This window comes from Lepidochelys kempii, chromosome 3 (genome assembly GCF_965140285.1).
Source record: "Lepidochelys kempii isolate rLepKem1 chromosome 3, rLepKem1.hap1, whole genome shotgun sequence".
NCBI lineage: Eukaryota > Metazoa > Chordata > Testudines > Cheloniidae > Lepidochelys > Lepidochelys kempii.
Window position 1 is genome coordinate 66,503,710 of NC_136382.1, and position 19,046 is coordinate 66,522,755.

Sequence of the window (19,046 nt, forward strand, 5' to 3'; positions counted from 1 at the left end):
GCTGCTCTCCTGGCCTTTTATATTGTCCTCAGTTTGAAACAATGGCTGAAATCCTGGTTCCATTGAAATCAATGGGAGTTTTGCCCTTGGCTTCGATGGAGCTGGGATTTCATCCAGAATCTGAGAAGTGTGGGTATCTTAACCACTGGGCTATAGAGTATTCTAGAGTCGGTCTCTCTGTGTTTCATGTTGAAGCTGTTCCACTTTGTTTAAATAATTAATATAGTCATTGGAACAGGAACTTGAATTTGAGTCTCTGAGTGCCCTAACCATAGGGCTATAGAGCATTCTCACTCTGTCTGTCTGGCTCATATTTTTACATAATAGAATAGCTTCATCAGGAGACAGGTGAGAGAGCAAGCTACCCCAGAATAACCCCAGTGGTTAGTTTACTCTCTCACTTGAAACTTGGGAGATGTGGAGCAGGGATTTAGACCCACATCAGGCAGAAGGGGGATTTGAATCAGTCTTCAACATCCTAGGTGAGTGTGCTAACCACTGCGATAAGGTTATAATGGGGGGACACCAGCTCCTCATTTTTTTGGTGAGAAAGGGCTTAGGTGCCGAACTGCAGGAGAGGGTCTAGGGCTGTGAATACCAAGCAGAGAGAGGCATTTTCCTTCTGGTTCAGACATAGGCACCTAAGTCCTTTCGAGGGGTGGGACTAGGCACACCCCTCTTGTCATTTCCTTGGAGGAAGTCCCTTCGCTTTGGGTGTGGTGTGTTTTTTGGTTTTTTTTAATGTCCTGGGAATGTATTTGGTTTTTATTGGGGAAAAAATTAGTAAAATAAAACAAAAAAAACCAAAACAAAGTAAGGGCGGTGGGAGGGCAGTTGTGGCTGGGGGGAAGGGGCGTGTACACACCAAGGGCCAGTTGAGGAACCTCCTGCGCCAGTCGTGCAGGACCTAGCCCGTTGCTCATCTCCCTCTCTCCACCCTTGGAGGGGGGTGAAAGACTGTTCCCCAGGAGTACTAGCCCCCCTGCTGGGCAAAGCCTCCTGCTAACCCTACTGGCCCTTATGCACGGCCCCATCTGCTTCCCCGTGAAAAATTCCCGGGTCTTGGAAAAGCCACAATTTCAGCAAGTATCAGCAACACCTGAATACTGGCTTTTTTAAAACCCTGGGAATTTTTCTGGGAAAATCAGTAAATACCAATAACGAAGGGCCTTACCCATTGCCTAGCTTATGTGGCTCATTGCTCAGCATGCTGGCCTTTGTGAATCCCATTCTTAGGCACCTGACTCCTCCCCAGGTATGGTTTGGAGAGCCAGTGCACCTAACTCAGGGCTGTGGATTCCACTAGGCAGCAAGGGCTCCTAAACATTAGGTATTGCAGTGCTAAGTATACGTCCCCTATCTAGATTTAGGCCCTTAGACTTCAGCTTCATAGATGCCTCCGCTGACCACCTGCTAGTCAAGTGATTACTAGTCACAAAAGAGACATGGAGGCAGTACCCATGGCATACATCCCACAGATGTCAGTTAATGCTTTGTAGAATGCTCTGAAAATGTTAAGTGCTGCTCTAATTATTAGTGTTATTACTCATAATACTAAACGAGGAGTTATTTAGCAGTAGATTCAATGAAATGGGAGGATCAGGGTTTTCTAATACTTAGCATATTAAAGTACAATATAGGAATGCTGGCATTAATGATCTATTCCAGCACTACAACATCTATAGAAATAAACACCTACAAACATTTTACAACAGAAAAATATGAAGTAGATAGATCGTCTTTTAAACATGCCCTAGGTAAATGAATATTTTTGTATTTATTCCCAATTTTGATGCCCACTGAAGTAACATTTGATGCTCAGAGGTAATCATTTTGAAGTCTAATAGCTATTTTTATTTCCATGGTTATTTTAGTATATATAATTTTGCTTTTTTTCCTCTCCCCCAGCAATACAGAACCTTCTGAAAAAAGATTTCATGTGAGTAGCTTCGTGGCAGACTTTGGAAAACCTCTGGAGTCAGACAAGGTTTTTTCACGTCAAGTAGCTGAAGAGTCCAGGTCACTCTTTCACTTTTACATTAATGAAGTGGAGCATTTGGACAAAGCAAAACAAAGCCATAAAGCCCCTGGTCTGGACAGTAATATTCACTTCCAGGAAGTAGCAAGGAGTAGTGGAAGGCTGGAGGAGGAGCTGAATTGCCTTACAAAATTTAACATTCCCAACTTCGTGAACACTGACCAGAGTTCTTCACTGGGTGAAGATGATCTGCTGATTTCAGAGCCCCCAATCATTTTAGAAAGCAAACCAGTTATCCAAGCCTCACGTCAGATCCTTGACTGAAAAACATTGATTTCTAAAGCAGAGTGTCTTTGTTTCTGTGGTATCAGGAACTCTTATTCAGCTGCTAACATCAGACCTTTTGCCTATTTCAGTAGAAAATATTTCATATCTTATGCCTTGTGTTTTATTGTGAATATTGAACTGATTTCACTTTCATATAAAGTGAAATACTTAATATTTTATGTCAAGACTTATTTTATGTCACTTTCAAGTGTTTCCTAAGATCAAAACCTTCTTCGGCATTGCTGTTGTTGCTTGCTATTTGTTTTATTTAACTAGCCATCATGCCCAGCTGCCTAGTGGTAGCAGAACACACTAACACGATACAAGAGTTGCAATGCACTTAACTTTGCTTTGTGGGGATTGCTGCAGCTGCACAGGGAGGAGTATCACTGGATTCTGAAAGGAGTGGTGTGGAACTGGTTGTCCAGGAGGACAGTAAACTCAAATCAAGACTGAATGGAGGAATAAAAAGAGGAAGCACCTTTTCGGGCCTCTGAATCTCCTCTCCTCCCCTGCCCCCTTTCAAAAGGCAGATTATTTTGAAACATAACCAACATAATAGAAATTTGCCTCCCATTAATCTGCACCCAAGACTCCTATCCGCTTTTAGAGGCTGCTGAAACCCCATGTATCAAAATTCTAGTGATGCTGTTTTGTATATTATATTCAATGGCCATATTTAGCTTTTCAGAAAATTTCATATTCTTGCAGTTGTGGGTGGGTGACCTAGAATGAATGCGTTCTACATACAATTAATAACATTGTTTGGTGGACTTGAGTGTCAGTGCGAGCCTTTAACATAGTGAGCACAGGATTTAATACAGAAACAATAGGAAACAGGGTAGAAAACATTCCTGTTTTGCTCACAGCACAGCAGATGTAGCCAGTTACTATAGTGTATGTTTGTAATGGATTGATACTTGCTGCTCCTGTACTTGACTCAGGGCTTGGCTAACCTTGCAAGTTAGAGCGCATTAAAGCAGCCCCAGGTGCCCTAACTTCCGATGTGTCCACACTGGCAAGGCACGTAGAGCGCCTGGACTCTGCAGCTGGAGTGCTCCTAGTAATCCACCTCCCCAAGAAGCATAAAGTTCACTGTGCCCCATCTGAAATGCCCGGGCGTCCATGTGAAAGAGGTATTGCATTACTGTGCTGTGATTGGCCTCCAGAAACGTCCCATAATCCCCTGAAGTCAAGTGGCCACTCTTCTCATTGTTTTGAACTCTGCTACAGGAATGCGGCTATCCCCTTTCAAAGCTCAGTTTCTGACAGTTGGCATGCTTATCTGCTCTGGGACAAAGCAAACCATTAGTGTGGAATGCTGCTGTTGTGAGTGTGTGTGTGTGGGGGGGGGGGGCGGGGGCGGGGGCGGTCTGCTGCTGTCTTCTACATTCAGACAGCATGCTGACTCTCTGACTCCCCCCACATACACACAACACACTCCCTGTCACACTCCAACACCCCCTCCCCCATTTGAAAAGTACATTGCATCCACTTGCATACTGAGATAGCTACCACAATGCACTGCTCTTTGTGACATTGCAAGAACTGCTAATGGGGCCACGCCAGTGCGCTTGCAGCTGTCAGTGTAAACACACAGCAGTGTTTTCCCTGCTGTGCTCTCTGAAGTCTAGTTTAACTCCCAGCGCTCTACCTCTGCAAGTGTAGCCATGCTCTCAGAGAAAGCGAGCAAGTGCTGCACAGTACTTGCAACTGTAGTGTTCACGCATTCTGATATTTTTTAGGTAACTGCAAAACCACTGAGACCTATCCTCTAACAAAATAAAGAGTTTGGGAGAGATTTAGTTTTATTGCAACATTTTTTTTTCTTCACCTTTTAAAAAAGACAGTTACTCACCTTTGTAACTGTTGCTCTTCAAGATGTGTTGCTCCTATCCATTCCAATTAGGTGTGTGCGCACCACGTGCACGATTGTTGGAAGATTTTTACCTCAGCAACGCTCAGTGGGTCGGCTGAGGCGCCCCCTGGAGTGGCGCCTTCATGGTGCCAGATATATGCTCCAGCCGACCCAGCGCCCCCTCAGTTCCTTCTTGCCGGCTACTCCGACGGAGGGGAAGCAGGGCGGGTTTGGAATGGATATGAGCAACACATTTCTAACAACAGTTACAAAGGTGAGTAACTGTCTTTTCTTCGAGTGCTTGCTCATATCGATTCCAATTAGGTGACTCCCAAGCCTTACCTAGGCGGTGGGGTTGGAGTGAGATGTCCCGAAGTGAAAGATCGCTGAATCAAATGCAGCATCACCCCTGGACTGCTGAATTATCGCAGTGGGCGGTGAAGGTATGCACCGATGACCAAGTCTCTGCCTTACTAATCTCCTGTATGGGTACGTGTGCTAGGAAAGCAGAAGATGAAGCCTGAGCCCGTGTGGAGTGGGTGGTATGGTGCGTAGTTGGGACACCAGCCAAGTCCTAGCACGCATGGGTGCATGATATGATCCAGGACGAGATGCACTGGGAGGAGACGGGAAGGCCCTTCATCCGGTCTGCCACAGAAACAAACAGCTGCGATGTTTTCCTGAAAGGTTTTGTTTGCTCGATGTAGAAGGTGAGGGCCCTGCAAACATCCAGGGAGTGCAGCTGTTGTTCCCATCGAGAGGCGTGCAGCTTCGAGTAGAAGATGGGGAGGAAGATGTCCTGGTTGAGATGGAAGGCAGACACCACTCTTAGGGAGCAAGGCCAGGTGGAGTCGCAGCTGTACCTTGTCCTTGTGGAACACTGTATACGGTGGTTCCGATGTGAGTGGCCTGAGCTCAGACACACGCCTTGCCGAGGTGATAGCTACGAGGAAGCCTGTCTTCCAGGAAAGGTACAGGAGTGAGCATGGCCATCGGCTCGAACAGGGCAGCCATGAGTTTGGAGAGGACCAGGTTAAGATCCCACGTAGGGACCAGTTGTTGAATTCATGGGAACAGGCGCTCCAACCCCTTGAGAAATCTGCTGACCATGGCATTGGAGAAGACTGAACGCCCGTTTTTGCCTAGGTGGAAAGCCAAAATAGCTGCAAGGTGCACTCTGATGGATAATATCGCCAAGCCCTGCTGTTTTAAGGACAGGAGGTAGTCCAAGATGATAGGTACTGATACCTGTAGCGGGGCCGTATGATTCTGAGCGCACCAGCAGGAAAAACGCGTCCACTTGGCTAAGTACGTGGACCTGGTAGAGGCCACTGGCCTGCACCGTCCTCGCCCTGCTCCTGGGCGTGGTAGCCATCTTGTGAGCATGACCACCAAGGCGGTGCCGTATGTGTCGGCGCAGAGTCCCCCAGTGCTGTATGGTGCCAGGGACCAGTGGCGTGATGCAGAACGGTACTGAGACTTCGATCGGTGCCTGCAGTCTTATTGGTACTGGGAGCCTGATCTGGATCTCGATGGTGACCTCCGGTGAAATCGGCGACGGGATCGGCTCCAGGTTGAGTGTTGCTCTGACCAGTACCGGGAGCGGTGCCGGGAGTCCAATTGGTACCGGCCGTACCGCAATTCGGATCTCTGTGAGCTGGAGCGGCGTCGCGAGTACAACTGGTGCCGAGAATGAGATCGGTGCCGGGACTGCGAGCGATGCCATGAAAGGTGCTGAGACCCAGATCGGGACCAGTGCAGTCCTGCTTCACTCGGCACCGGTGGTCGTATCAGGGACGGTTTTCCCTTCGACGGCACTGCCCACACCGGAGATGCCGCTGGCTGCAGGGGAGTCAGCTCTGTGAGCGCGATCAAGTCCCGTGCTGTTGAAAAGGTCTCCAGCGTGGAGGGCAGCCTCAGCTTGACCGCAGTGTGCACCGGGGGGCTTATATGCACCGGACTCGATGGCCCTTGTGGCGCTGGAGTAGATGGTGCAGGAGCTGTTACTTGTCCTGTGCGCTCCGGCAATGGATGCGGCTCCAACTGTGGTGTAGGAAGTGTCGGTGGCTGTCAAACCAACAAACAAGAAGCAGTCAGAACCCGCTTGGGCTGCTGCTTCTTCTGGCCCAGAGATAGGGACCGGTGCTGTGGTGGTGGAGGTGCCGGGGGGACCTGGTGCCTCAAGTCTTTAGTAGAGTCCGAACGCGGTGCCGGACCAATCGGCGCCGCAGGCGTACTCCGCACCAAAGATGCCGCCAAGTCTGGGTGCGCGGAGGAAGGGACTGGGCTAAGTGCTGCCTCCATAAGGAGCTGCTTCAGTCTAAAGTCCCGCTCCTTTTTGGTCCTCGGCTTGAAGGCTTTGTAAATGCGGCACTTGTCCACTTGGTGGGATTCCCCCAGACAGCTTAGGCAAGAGTGTGGGGGTCTCCCATTGGCATTGGCTTCAGGCAAGCCGAGCAGGATTTGAAGCCCGGAGACTCAAGCATGGGCCCGGTACCGGGAGAGGGGAGAAGACCCTGTTCCACCCCACTAAGTAAACTAAGTCTAACTATACTAAGAACTACTAACAACTATTAACAACTAATCACAAACTATTAACAGGTAATAAAGCGAATGCTAGGGAGAGTGGAGATCAGCTATGCGGTAAGAAGGAACTGAGGGGAAGCTGAGTCAGCTGGGGCATATATCCAGCGCCATGAAGGCGCCACTCCAGGGGGCGCCTCAGCCGACCCACCGAGCGTTGCTGGGGTAAAAATCTTCCGACGATCGTGCACGCGATGCGCACACACCCAATTGGAATCGATATAAGCAAGCACTCGAAGAAGAACTGGAAGAGGTATTGACTCTGAGGTGACAATTATTTACAGAAAACTAATAAATAGTTGAGGCCCAAATGGAAAACCCTGCCTAAATTTAAAATTTGTAGCATCCCAACACATTTTTATGATGGGATTAAGTGATTTTTTTAGGGAGATGTGATATTATGCAGTGGTTAACTCTGAGAATTATGGATACTTTTGTAAATCATGTCAAATTGCCATCACAAATTTCTTGAAAAGTCAAAGTAATGCCTCTCTTTTAACATGTGTATAACTATGCATTAATTTCATTATGGCAAATCTACCTTACATCTTCCCTCTGCTTGTTGTTTTGTCTATATGTGTAATTTATGATCTGCTTACACAATGATCATTTACCTGAGAAATCCATCAAAGATGATCTCTATTTCCCTCCATCAGTGGAGGAAGTTATGAAAGCCATGAAACAACAGAACTCTGGCAAAGCATCCGGAAAGGCTGGTATTCCAGCAGAACTTTATAAAGCAGCAGGCTCCAAGGCCATCGAGGTGTTTCATGACATCTTGAGTAGCATTTAGGAGGAAGAAATGCCACCAGACTTCAAAGATGCTATTATTGTATCATTGTTCAAAAACAAAGGCAGCAAAGCTGCTTATGGAAACTACAGAGGCATTGCTCTCTGTACAGCAGGGAAAATACTAGCTCGCACTTTACTGAACAGACTCATTGCAGACATATCTGAGGAGAATCTGCCAAAGTGCAGTGTAGTTTCAGACCAGATCATAGTACTATGGACATGATCTTTGTCGTAAGGCAGGTCCAAGAAAAGTGTTTAGAGCAGAACATGGACCTGAATGCAGTTTCCATCGATTTCATGAAAGCTTTTGATACAGTCAACAGAGAGGGTCTATGGGCTATTTTACATAAAATGGGCTGCCCAAGAAGGTTCATACAAATCATACAAATGACCACATGACCGTGCAAGTGCTCCCCAGTGGTGACTTTTATGATGCATTTGAAATCGCGAATGGAGTGAAGCAAGACTGCGTACTTGCTCCAGTGCTGTTCATCTTGTTCTTTGACTGTGTCCTCAGCCACGCCACAAGGGACTTGGATGAGGGGATATCTTTCACTTCAGAGGGAGTTGTAGAACAAGAAGTCTATTCTTATCGCACAAAGAACCAGATACTCTCTATCTACTTCATGTTGCTTTCATAAGAATAAGCTCAAGTAGTGGTGCAGTCTCTGAGAACTGCAATGTCAGTGGCTGGAGTAATTTTATTCACAAGTTGGAAACAACTCAAACTTTGGGGATGTACTGGTGTGAAAGATAAACCAGCCCACGCCAAAGCAGCTGCACTTGGACAACAACTATGCAGAATGTTGCCAGCAGTACACATGCTGACTGGGTGTAATTCAACCAGGAATCTGGCATGGTTTGCAAACTAAACTTTATCAGGAAAAATCCACACAAATTTAGAAGCCTTGCCAATTTTGGCACTGTGGTGGAGATACTTGTGCTGATTTCAGCTGCGCAGGAACTTCTGATAACCCTTCTCTGACACAACGGCTAACTCAGTAGATGTAAATGGTGTGTGATACATACAAACCTGGAACAAGGCCCTCCCCACAATTTATGATAGTCTTGTGCAATGTACCAAGCATGCAGATTACCAGACCTTTATCTGGAATGATGCCATGGAGGCTTGACCTGACATCTCTTCTCTCCCCCCATGGAAATAGCTGGCATCACAAGGCTGGACAGATTTCTCCAACACTAATGACACAGCCACTTGCCACTGAAGCACTCCCGGAACCCATTACATGTAGATGTAAAAAGCCAAATGTGAAGGCAGCCGTAGTTGTTCAAGACAGAGCATGGCATACACATTGACTTGCTTGTGTACTGGTCGTGAAGACTGTTTGACACTGACAATTTTGTGATGAGTATAATCTAAATGAGACCAACTACAGATTGTTCAGACTTAGACAAGTAGCATATGTCAAATATATTGAAAAAGATTAGTATATACTGTCATATTGCCCATCACTGAGAGGAGTCCAGTGGCTATTAGTAGGGCCCTACCAAATTCACTGTCATGAAAAAGGCGTCACGGACTGTAAAATTTAGTCTCCTCCCTGTGAAATCTGGTCTCTTGTGTGTTTTTACCCTCACTTCTGCACTGCCTTCAGAGTTGGGTGGCCGGAGAGAGGCAGCTGTTGGCTGGGCCCCCAGCTCTGAATGCAGTGCCCTGCCAGCAGCACTGCAGATGTAAGGGTAGCAATACCATACCATGCCATCCTTACTTCTGCACTGATGCTGGCAGTGGCTCTACCTTCAGAGCTGGGCTCCCAGCCAGCAGCCGCCGCTCTCCAGCTGCCCATCTCTGAAGGCAGTGCTGCGGCCAGCAGCAGCACAGAAGTAAGGGTAGCAGTACCACAACGCCCCTAAAATAACCTTATGACCCCCCTCCCCCAACTCCTTTTGGGTCAGGATCCTTACAAATACAATACCCTAAAATTTCAAATATATATAACTGAAATGAAATTTAAGATTTTAAAAATCCTATGACTATGAAATTGACTAAAATGGACCATGAATTTAGTAGGACCCTAGCTATTAGTTTTTGCTAGCATCATAGTGTGAAATAGTATACTCAGCTTGTAATATAATGAATAATCTCTGCATTTATCAACACAAAACACAAGGCCAACATTCTTTAAGTAATGAGCCTTATTAATTTGTGTCAAACTATTTGGATGACTAAATTTTTTTTGTATGTAGTGTTGTTGTAGCCATGTCAGTCCCAGGATATTAGCGAGACAAAGTGGGTGAGGTATTATCTTTTATTGGATCAATTTACGTTGGAGACAAGTTTTCTGTTTGACCCTGTGTTTAGTTGACACACTGAATACCCTTTCCAGACCTGAAGAAGAGCTTTGTGTTGCTCGAAAGCTTGTCCCTCTCACCAGCAAAAGTTGGTCTAATAAAAGATATTTCCTCACCCATCTTGTCTTTCTAATTTTTTCTTTTAATGTAAATTGTTTAAATCCCCTTTTCATGTTTTCTTTCCAACTTGTCTTGACAACTTAAGTACATTTTTGTGGACTTTTCACTTACACAAAAGGTTGTTTAGACATAGGTAAAAAATCTTGCACTGGCATCTCTTGCTACTACCTTAGAACACCACATCCACCGTAGAAAGTACCGAAGGGACACATCTATCAAAATAAGTTGTTGCTTTCTGCGGGGAGGAGGGGAGAAGGGCCCTACATCCCCCCCCCAAAATTTCTGTTGGCCCCCAGATGAAAAGTGGGTAGTGGTAGGGCCAGCCACAGGATTTCTTGGGCCCTAAGCTGTTGGAAGAGAACATGGACAAAGTATGTCGTGTGTGTGTGTGCTCTAATCCTGTGCTGGAAGGTGTGGTGGTTTGGCAGTGAGCTCTTCCCTCCATCTCACTTGATAAAGGGGATATACTCTGTTTTGTGAAGCTTGTGGATGCAGAGGCTGCTTGTGTTCAAGGTCTACTGTGGATACTGCATTTACTTTGTACCAATGTAAACAGTTTTAAAAGATTTAACTAATTTTGTTTGAATTAAATCTGCAGCTGTTGGATCAAAACCTTTTGAACCTGGATTCTTCAGAGGTGGTGAGGAGCGTGTTACAATGACTGAAGGTGTGAGATCTTTAAAATATAGGCCATTTTTTGACTTCACAAAGTGGAATGGTGAAGGGTCAGACACAAAGGGAAGGCTGTTTAAGGTACCAACTAGTATTTGTTGAAAGGCTATTTCCTAATATTTCAAAATTCACCCCTGTAGCAAATGATTGATTAGTGTAGTTGTGCTGCATTTGATGCATAATATCTCTTGATACTAAACAAAAAGATTTTACAAACAGCTATCCCCCATTATGTCAAGTGAAATGCAGCTACCTCTGCAGTGAATTGTTGATAGCAGTTTAAGAAAGTGTAACAGCAGCTTAGATTAAGAAGTGAAAGATACCCACCCCCTTGAAACTGCTGGAGGTAAAGTGCATGTAATAACTGGTCCCTGAGTGGCATACTGACACGAACAAGTCAGTGGCTCTTTAATGATTATAAATTCTCCAGGTGCTCAACTTCAAGACCTCCCCTCAAGCAGTGCCTGAACACCATGTGGAGGTGTTGGTTTAAAACTAACTCAGAAAGAAAAATGTTACATCTTGAATGAACACCTCTGCATCTTGCACAGCCCTCTATTATCTGAATTCTGACCCAGCCACACCCTTTGCTGGGGGGCAGTCTGATCAAAATCGCAGCTCAAAGTCCTAAGTTATATGTTGACAATACACAGCCATAGCAATGTCACTGTAGCTATGCTGTCATAACGACATGGTTTGTGTGCAGCCTACACTGCTGGAGGAAAGGTTTTTTCTGTTGGTATGGGAACACTACCTCCATCAGAGGACATGTTCACGGTGGTCAAGTGGTATAGCTATGTAAATCAAATAGTTAAGTGTATTTTTTTTCTCCATATTGCTGACATAGCTATGTTGATTTAATACAGAAGTATAGACCAAGCCCATCCCTGTATAAATATTCATAACCAACTGCTGCCCTCACTTACAAATCCTTGGGGAGCGGTGCCTGCATAGGTTGGGGGCTGAATTCAGCCTCTAGCTGTGTTGTGCTTTTTTTTGAGGGGGTGGGAGGGAGAGGAGAGAGACAAGTGTATTATCTGCTTCAGATAAAATTAAAGGATTCTAGCACAGAGAATATCAAGACTTCATAAGTGCTAAGGTAGCTTTTGAGCTGGGAAGGCAGCGTTAAAACTTAGCTTCCAAAGTAATTTTCATTTTGCTTGGGAAAAAGATTTGTCTGAGTGTAAAGGAATTTGCCATGTCCACCCAACCGAATTTGCATCTCTGCAGCAAACCTGCAAAATAAGCAGTCTATGATGGACTGCATTGGTTGTTGAACAAGGTGTGGAGGAGCAAAACATTGACAGCCGTATTTGATGGTCAGTAAGCAATTAAACCATTTTCCTACCAATGAATTTAGTGTAGCCCTACCTAGAGCTTATCTGTTCTCTCACTGTATGATTGCTTGCCATGAAAGAGATTTAGTCATGGGCAGCAAGGGAATGTAATATTTTACATTCCAAATATATATTTTTTAAAAGTAGTTTGCTGGTAGCTGTGATAAAAGACCAGAAAATTGCTGTAGACAGTCCAGTTAAGAGGGACCAAAACCAGGATAGGTTCTCTTCTGGGACCTGTTTCTGGACTCCCGCAGGTGCCAGGATTATGCTTCTATTTCTCATTGGAGTGGAACTGTACCAGCCAACTGCTCGCAGACTGGCTCTCTGTATCATCCCTCCCTGACTGCCAACTGGGCTTGGCCCTGCTGGAGTTGGAGTCTGTGGCCAGGAACAGTGGGTAGTGACACAGAAGCACTTTCTCCAAAGCAAAGTATGATTTATTTACCCAAATGGTACAGAGGATTTAGAGCAGTACATATGTGTCGGTGGGCTCTGGTAGTCCCTGCAAGTCCTAAGGTAGCCATGCACATGGGTGTGCACTCCTCCCCCTCTAATTATGGTACAAAAAAAATGCAAACTTGAAAATATCTGCCCAGCCTCAATTTATTTTATATAAAAAATAAATACATAAAACTAGTGGTTCAACTAACCAGCATAGTCCCCTGTCATAAGATAAATCATAAATTGTATGACTTTAGTTAGATTGAATAATTCTGTGTAGGAAGCCAAAAACAGATCAGATAGCTCCCCAGCAGTACCCACAAGGAGAAGACTCATGACAAAGTACATTTTTTGTTTGAGAATATATATTTTTAAAATTCTTTTTATAGGGACACTGAGAATTTATTAATACAGTAGAACCCCTTTTATCTGATCCTTCATTATTTGGCTCGGCCCATTAACTGAAACACCACCCACTTCTGGTCCTGTGTGTGCTGATCTCTCCTGTGGCTGCTAGACAGAACAGTAGCCTCCCACTTTCCAAGTCTCTGCATTATCTAAAGTTTTGATTATCTGCTCTGGCCCTAATTAGTTTGACTACAGGGTTCTGCTGTATTTTAAGTTTCATATTTTGAAACAAATTCAGCTAATTGGACTAGCCACTGAGCTGCCTGAGAACAATTTCCTTTGTGCTTGTGCTGTATATTTCACAGTATCATTTTTTTCTAAAGGGGTTCTGGGACATAAGATGCAAAGCTAAAATTTGCTGTACTGATTTATAACCTCTAATATAACACACTACAATGTAACTTCTTATACAAATGAAGGAATTGTTATTCTTAATTCCCAAGGAACCTGCAGTACTAAATGTTACCAAGCAGTATATGTTTGTATATGTTCTATGTCCCTACACTACATGTAAGGTAAAACCAGCTATTACTTAAGGGGTACATATTTCCTAGTTTTCAAACATGGCTATTTATGTATGTCCTCCAGTGTAGTAAAACTAGAGCCATGTACCTGTGGGTAGTTTTTGCATGTTCTCTCATCTTAATAATAAAATCGGAGGTAAAAACTCTTACTCTAGTTTTATTAACTATTAACCTTTGTTTTCCTGCCAGTGTCCACATAGTCTTGCTGAATGAGTGTCAAAAAGCTGCAGCAACTTATTCCTTATTTTCCCATAATGCTTAGCATTTACAGAGTACATTTCAGCTGTAAATCTCCAAGTGCCTTATAGAGGGGGGTGTTATCCTCATTTTGAGAATGGGGAAATTAAGGCAGAAATGGTGAAGTGTGACTTAGGGAATGTTACAAATCAGTGGCAAAGTGAGAAAGAGAGGTAGGAAAGTCTAAATTCTGAGTCCAGTGCCTATCCCCTGGCTGTGGAAGATGGGCTAGAGGAGAGCAAGAGAGCCACATAATAAGCAGACTGAAGGCACTGCAGCCCACAGTTATGAGAACATCTAGCAGCTTCCCATACAAACGGGACAGGATGGAATTGTGGAAGCTTGCACCCGAGCACCCTCATGGAGAGTGAGCAAATACAAAACACAACCTAGTACACTACCTTATCCATCCTTGCCGGGGCATGCCAGGCCAGTTATCTATGGCAAAGGCTACTGCTATACTATGTCTAGCAACATTAGTATGGCAACCTGAAGTTTTCCATCCCCAGAAGATGGATCAAGTATATCAATTCAGTGGTTGAGATACACCCAGTCTTGAAACCTTGCTAGCAGCAGCCCAGGACACCTGGAGTGGCCTGCTACAAATTTTTGGATACTTTTTCCCATAAAAGACAGTTTCAGACAAGGTACTTCATAACATTAGGGGCTGACTTATTCAACTAAGGCCTATCTCCTGCCTATTTAAAGTAGTTAATCTCTGCAGTGGTCTATGTACTCCCTATTGTCTTTCGAAACCAATAAAGGGCATAAGTCTAATTTGCAGGTGTAAACGTGACTCCCAAGTTCCAGCAATGGCATATGCAGTACTTTAAACTTGCATACAGATAGTTTTTATAAATCATGGAGTTATATGATCAGTTTCCTCACTTGTTTCAAAAGCAATCTGAAAAAAACCCCAACCCTAGTTATGTATTTGATTCCTTTTATATAGCCACAGCTCCCATCACAAGATGTGATACTCTGCTGCATATCCTATTCTTTAGTGATGCAGATTTTCTCTGTTTAAAGTCTGCCTAGTCTAATCTAGGTCAGTGACTTATCAGGCTAGCTATTCTATTTTTTCAAAACATTTCCAGTACATGAAAATAGTTCCCTCCACAGGGTTTAAAGTGGAAAATGGCAACTAACATAAGGAATCAAGGCTCTGCTTATTTCAAAATGTAAAATCTGTTACAGGGGAACATTTTTAAGGATCAGGGCATCCATTTGCAGTAACAGATTGTGGAAATTTGTACTAAATGTCCAGGATTATTTCCTAGTTTCCAATGATACTACAAAGAACTCTACATTTTTAGTTTTTTAAAATATCACTTGTAAGCACAAATGAATGAGGATACCTCTAATGTAGGAAATAAAAGGGGGACAAAAGCACCAAATGAACATATAGAATTACTTATTTGACAGATACACTAATTCCACTATAGGAGGATTTTAAAATAAAAGCCAATGAGCTGTTTTCTCAGTCCGCTTTTGCTCTGTTTCAGGAGATTTTCCTCTTTCTCTACACTCAGGAGGTATTGTTGCAACACATGGCTCCAACTTACTTCAATTTTAGGGCTTAACATCCTCAGTTTAACTCAGTGGTTCTCAAACTAGGGCCACCGCTTGTTCAGGGAAAGCTCCTGGCGGGCCAGGCCAGGCCAGTTTGTTTACCTGCCACAGCTGCAGGTTCGGCCGATCTTGGCGCCCACTGGCCGCGGTTTGCCGCTCCAGGCCAATAGGGGCTGCGGGAAGCGGCACTGGCCGAGGGATGTGCTGGCCGCCCTTCCTGCAGCCCCCATTGGCCTGGAGCGGTGAACCATGGCCAGTGGGAGCCGCAATCGGCCGAACCTGTGGACATGGCAGGTAAACAAAGCGGCCCAGCCCGCCAGGGGCTTTCCCTGAACAAGCGGCGGCTCTAGTTTGAAAACCACTGGTTTAACTTATCCATTAGGCAGAAAGCATCTAAAAATGTTGTTTCATAGAACAGTAACTCCATACGGTCACCCGAGATGTTACAAAGTACCTGGGAGATATTACATCACACCATAACTGAGCATATAAGTAGTTTGTATACTGTAGAGAGTATGTAAGTTTTCTGTATCCTGGAGGTAGCAAGTTCTTTCCTTTCCCAAATGTGTGTTTCAATGAATGTATCTTCAAATAATGACATATTAGAAAAGACATATGGATACATGTCTTTTTATAAAGGGCAATAATATACGTGCTCAGTTAATTTCAAAACTAGATTTCCTTCCAACAGGGCAAAAGGTACCAGTTTTGGCCCTGGACTATGTATATCAAACATTAGAATTTCTAGAAACAATGTTGTTTTTGTGTTAATATTATCTTAAAAAATGCAGTTAAGGTTTTCCTCTTGATGACCTGGGAAGCAGCAGACTTGAGAGGAGTTTTGTTGGGAGTATAAATGGACAGCTTGGAGACGTTAGGGTTTCCAGTAGCAGGCAGAAAATTCTAATTTGCTTCAGGCAAAATCCTGAACTGTCTTGTTGCTAGACATTCTTGTCCCAGTTACCATCCCCAGAGTACCTGCTTCAGAACCCTACAACTACTGGCTCCCAGAAGGTAATGCCACAACACATGAATGGTTTATGATGTTATCTGAACCCCTTTATGTAATTAGAGCTTAATTACATATACTAAAAATGCTTCAGTATGTAGAGTTACGTATTTCTTTAGAAAAAAAGAAATCAAGGGAATCAACTGTGTCGTAAGGTAACTGAGAAGCTAAAGATGTAAATATACTTATCAAAAAAGGCATCTTACAATAAGTTAAGATTATGCTCTCTTTACTAATTAAAAGATTTCACCACACTTCAAAATGTCCCATCAATTGCTACTTCAAAAGAGGATACCATACTTTTATGGCAAACTAAGAACTACAGGATGAACTGAAAAAGTTACTCACCTTATGCAGTAATGATATTCTTTGCGATGGATGTCCTGGTGGGTGCCCACTGCAGGGGTGCTTGTGTACCTGTGCTGCTGACTGGAGAACTTTGGAAGCAGTGGCCATTAGGCCTGCACATGTGCTGTCTCTCCTTGTGCTGTGCCACAAGTCTAGTCAGCGCGCACGGGCTAATACCCATCAGCTCCTTCCCTACCGCAGAATCATTTACAAGAACTCCACAATATAGAGGGGATGAGGGCAGGTTGTGGAGCACCTATAAGGTAACATCTCTAAGAACCATCGTTACTGCACAAGGTGAATAACTTCTTCTTTTAGTGTCCCTATGGGTGCTCCACTGTAGGTGACTCCTGAGCAGTACCCCTTCTGGAGGGCCAGGACTTCATAATTGTGTCAGTAGAAGATGACAGCACTGTGGGGCCGAAGATGGCATTGGAGGCAGAGACTCGAGTGACTGCATAGTGTTCTGTGAAAGTGTGGACTGATGCTAGTATCACCACTCTACAGATCTCTGAGACAGAGACATTCTTGAAGGTGACAGATGAGGACATCGACCTTGTGGAGTGTGTATGAATAGGGCCTGGAAGGGTCATGGTGAGATTTTGGTAACGCTGTCTGATGCAATTCAAGACCTATTTAGAGAGCTTTTGGCTGAGATTGCTGAGCCCTTGGATCTTTCTGCGATGGAGAGAAAAAAATCTAGGAGACTTCCTGAAGACCCTTGTCCTGTCAAGGTAGAAGGCCAGGGCTCTCCTGACGTCTCAGGTATGTAGTATAGCCTCCCTGTTGCCTTGGTCAGGTGTAGGATAGAAGATTGGAAGGTGAATCAATTGATTCATGTGAAATGGAGAGATTACCTTAGGGATGAATTTTGGATGTGACCGGAGTGTAACCTTGTACGGAAAAAAATATTGTGTAAGGTGGATGCGCCATCAGAGTGTCTCTCTCTCCTATTCTTCTGGCCGAGGTAATCACTACTAGGAAGGCTGTTTTCATTGTCAGGTACGTCAGCGAACAGGTGGCCATAGGTTCAAAAGGAGGCCTAGACAGCCATTTCAGTACTAGGTTTACGTCCCACGTGGAGATAGAAAGTTCAGGTTGAGGAAAGAGGTTTACTATATCCTTGAGGAACCTTTTAGTGGTTGAGTGTGACAGCATTGAGTACTCCTCTACAGGTTAGTGAGCTTGGAGCATACCTGAGTTGTTGGATCTGCTGGCACTGTGGGGAGAGGAGGCTGTGTAGTCCCAGCTCCGCTCCAGCCGTAAGAACTTCAATACCTACGGTCACATTTCTCATGGCATGTTGGATAAGGGCTATGAATGGGACACAGTGCAGCACTTTGTGAAGATAAAGGAGCTGAGGCAGGCATACCAGAAGGCAAGGAAGTCAAACAGTCCCTGTGGTGCTGAGCCGAATACCTGCTGCTTCTAGGAGGAGCTGGACGTCATCCTTGGCAGCAACCCCACCTCTGTTGCCAAGAGCTCCGTAAAGGAGGTTGAGTTGGAGGATAATGTGGAGCACAAGACAGGGTCATCGAGTGGTGCGGTAAGTCAGGACCTCTTTTCCACTCCGGAGGGGTCTAGCCAGTCCCCGCAGTCCGTGTCTAGCATGCATGATGCAGGAGAGGGAGCTCTGGTAAGTGATCTTTTTGAGTTGATGCCCGTCGATTATATGAGGTAGAGCTGTTCTTTGCTTTGTTTCACGCTTCAAGTGGGTGAAGGGATAGAAATGTACAAGACTAGCTTGTGTTTGTGTGTGCTTCACATTCCCCTGTGCAGCTAAGCAGTGTAGCAGAACTGTTGTTAATGCACACCGAGATTTCATGGGAATCTTTCCTGGAGATACTCACCAATCCTTTGCTGAAGGTTCCTTGGCAGAGGTGCTTTGTTCCTTCCCTCCCCGTAGGAAACTCCTATGTCAGTCAACAATCACTTATGCAGGAACCAAAGTGGCACACAGGCAAGCAGCATAGGGACCTGGTCTGAAGCCGCAGACATGCAGGAGATGCTCCCTTGCTTACCCTCAGGAATGAGATATCAGCTTCAACGCCCCCTGCCTGTGGAAAACGTTGGCAGAATTTACAATATTGTCCCTAGTCATCTGCACGGATACCCTTAAAAAAAAACAGGATCTTTTGCCCCATCTTGAGCACCACCACCTCCCCCCAGGCCGAACTCATCATGCTTAGGGCGTTCACTTAGCTGTGTATTTGCCAAGGGACGATGAGAAACTGATTCATATTTTTAAAAAGGTGCATTTTACTATAATGATTCAAGGCTGTGCATGCACTAATAATCATGATTCTATTTGTTTCTTGTGATTCTGCAGATGTTCTTGTGATTCTGCAGATGTGATTCTGCAACTTCCTACACACTGGCGGAGCGCCTCCACCAGATAAGGAAGCAACCAAGGAGGAGCAAGGAGGACATTTTGAGAGGTGCTCCAATCCTCAGAGGCCAAAAAACAACAACACAGGGCGTGGGGAGGGACCCTGAAGGGAAAATTTAAAATAGAAAGGAAGGA

At 44.7% G+C, this 19,046-nt stretch overlaps 2 protein-coding genes across 6 annotated transcripts in view; one reads left to right on the top strand and one right to left on the bottom strand.

Moving 5' to 3' along the window:
• The window catches only part of MRAP2 (melanocortin 2 receptor accessory protein 2), a 46,459-nt gene extending 32,957 nt beyond the window's left edge, over nucleotides 1-13,502 (top strand). For all 4 annotated transcript variants that reach the window (XM_078852137.1, XM_073336573.2, XM_073336576.2 and 1 more), the window contains one exon: nucleotides 1,909-13,502. In XM_078852137.1, the coding sequence (XP_078708263.1) occupies nucleotides 1,909-2,302 (394 nt within the window). In that variant the 3' untranslated portion in view covers nucleotides 2,303-13,502. The remainder of the gene's footprint in view (nucleotides 1-1,908) is intronic.
• CEP162 (centrosomal protein 162) overlaps nucleotides 1-19,046 on the bottom strand; it is a 127,826-nt gene that overhangs the window by 21,185 nt on the left and 87,595 nt on the right. The window contains exon 28 of one of the 2 annotated variants that reach the window (XM_078852136.1): nucleotides 16,329-18,579. The exons of the other annotated variant lie outside the window; for it this stretch is intronic. The gene's annotated coding sequence lies outside the window, so the exon portion shown is untranslated. Of the gene's footprint in view, nucleotides 1-16,328; nucleotides 18,580-19,046 lie in introns of those variants that run through there. 2 annotated transcript variants of the gene reach the window in all.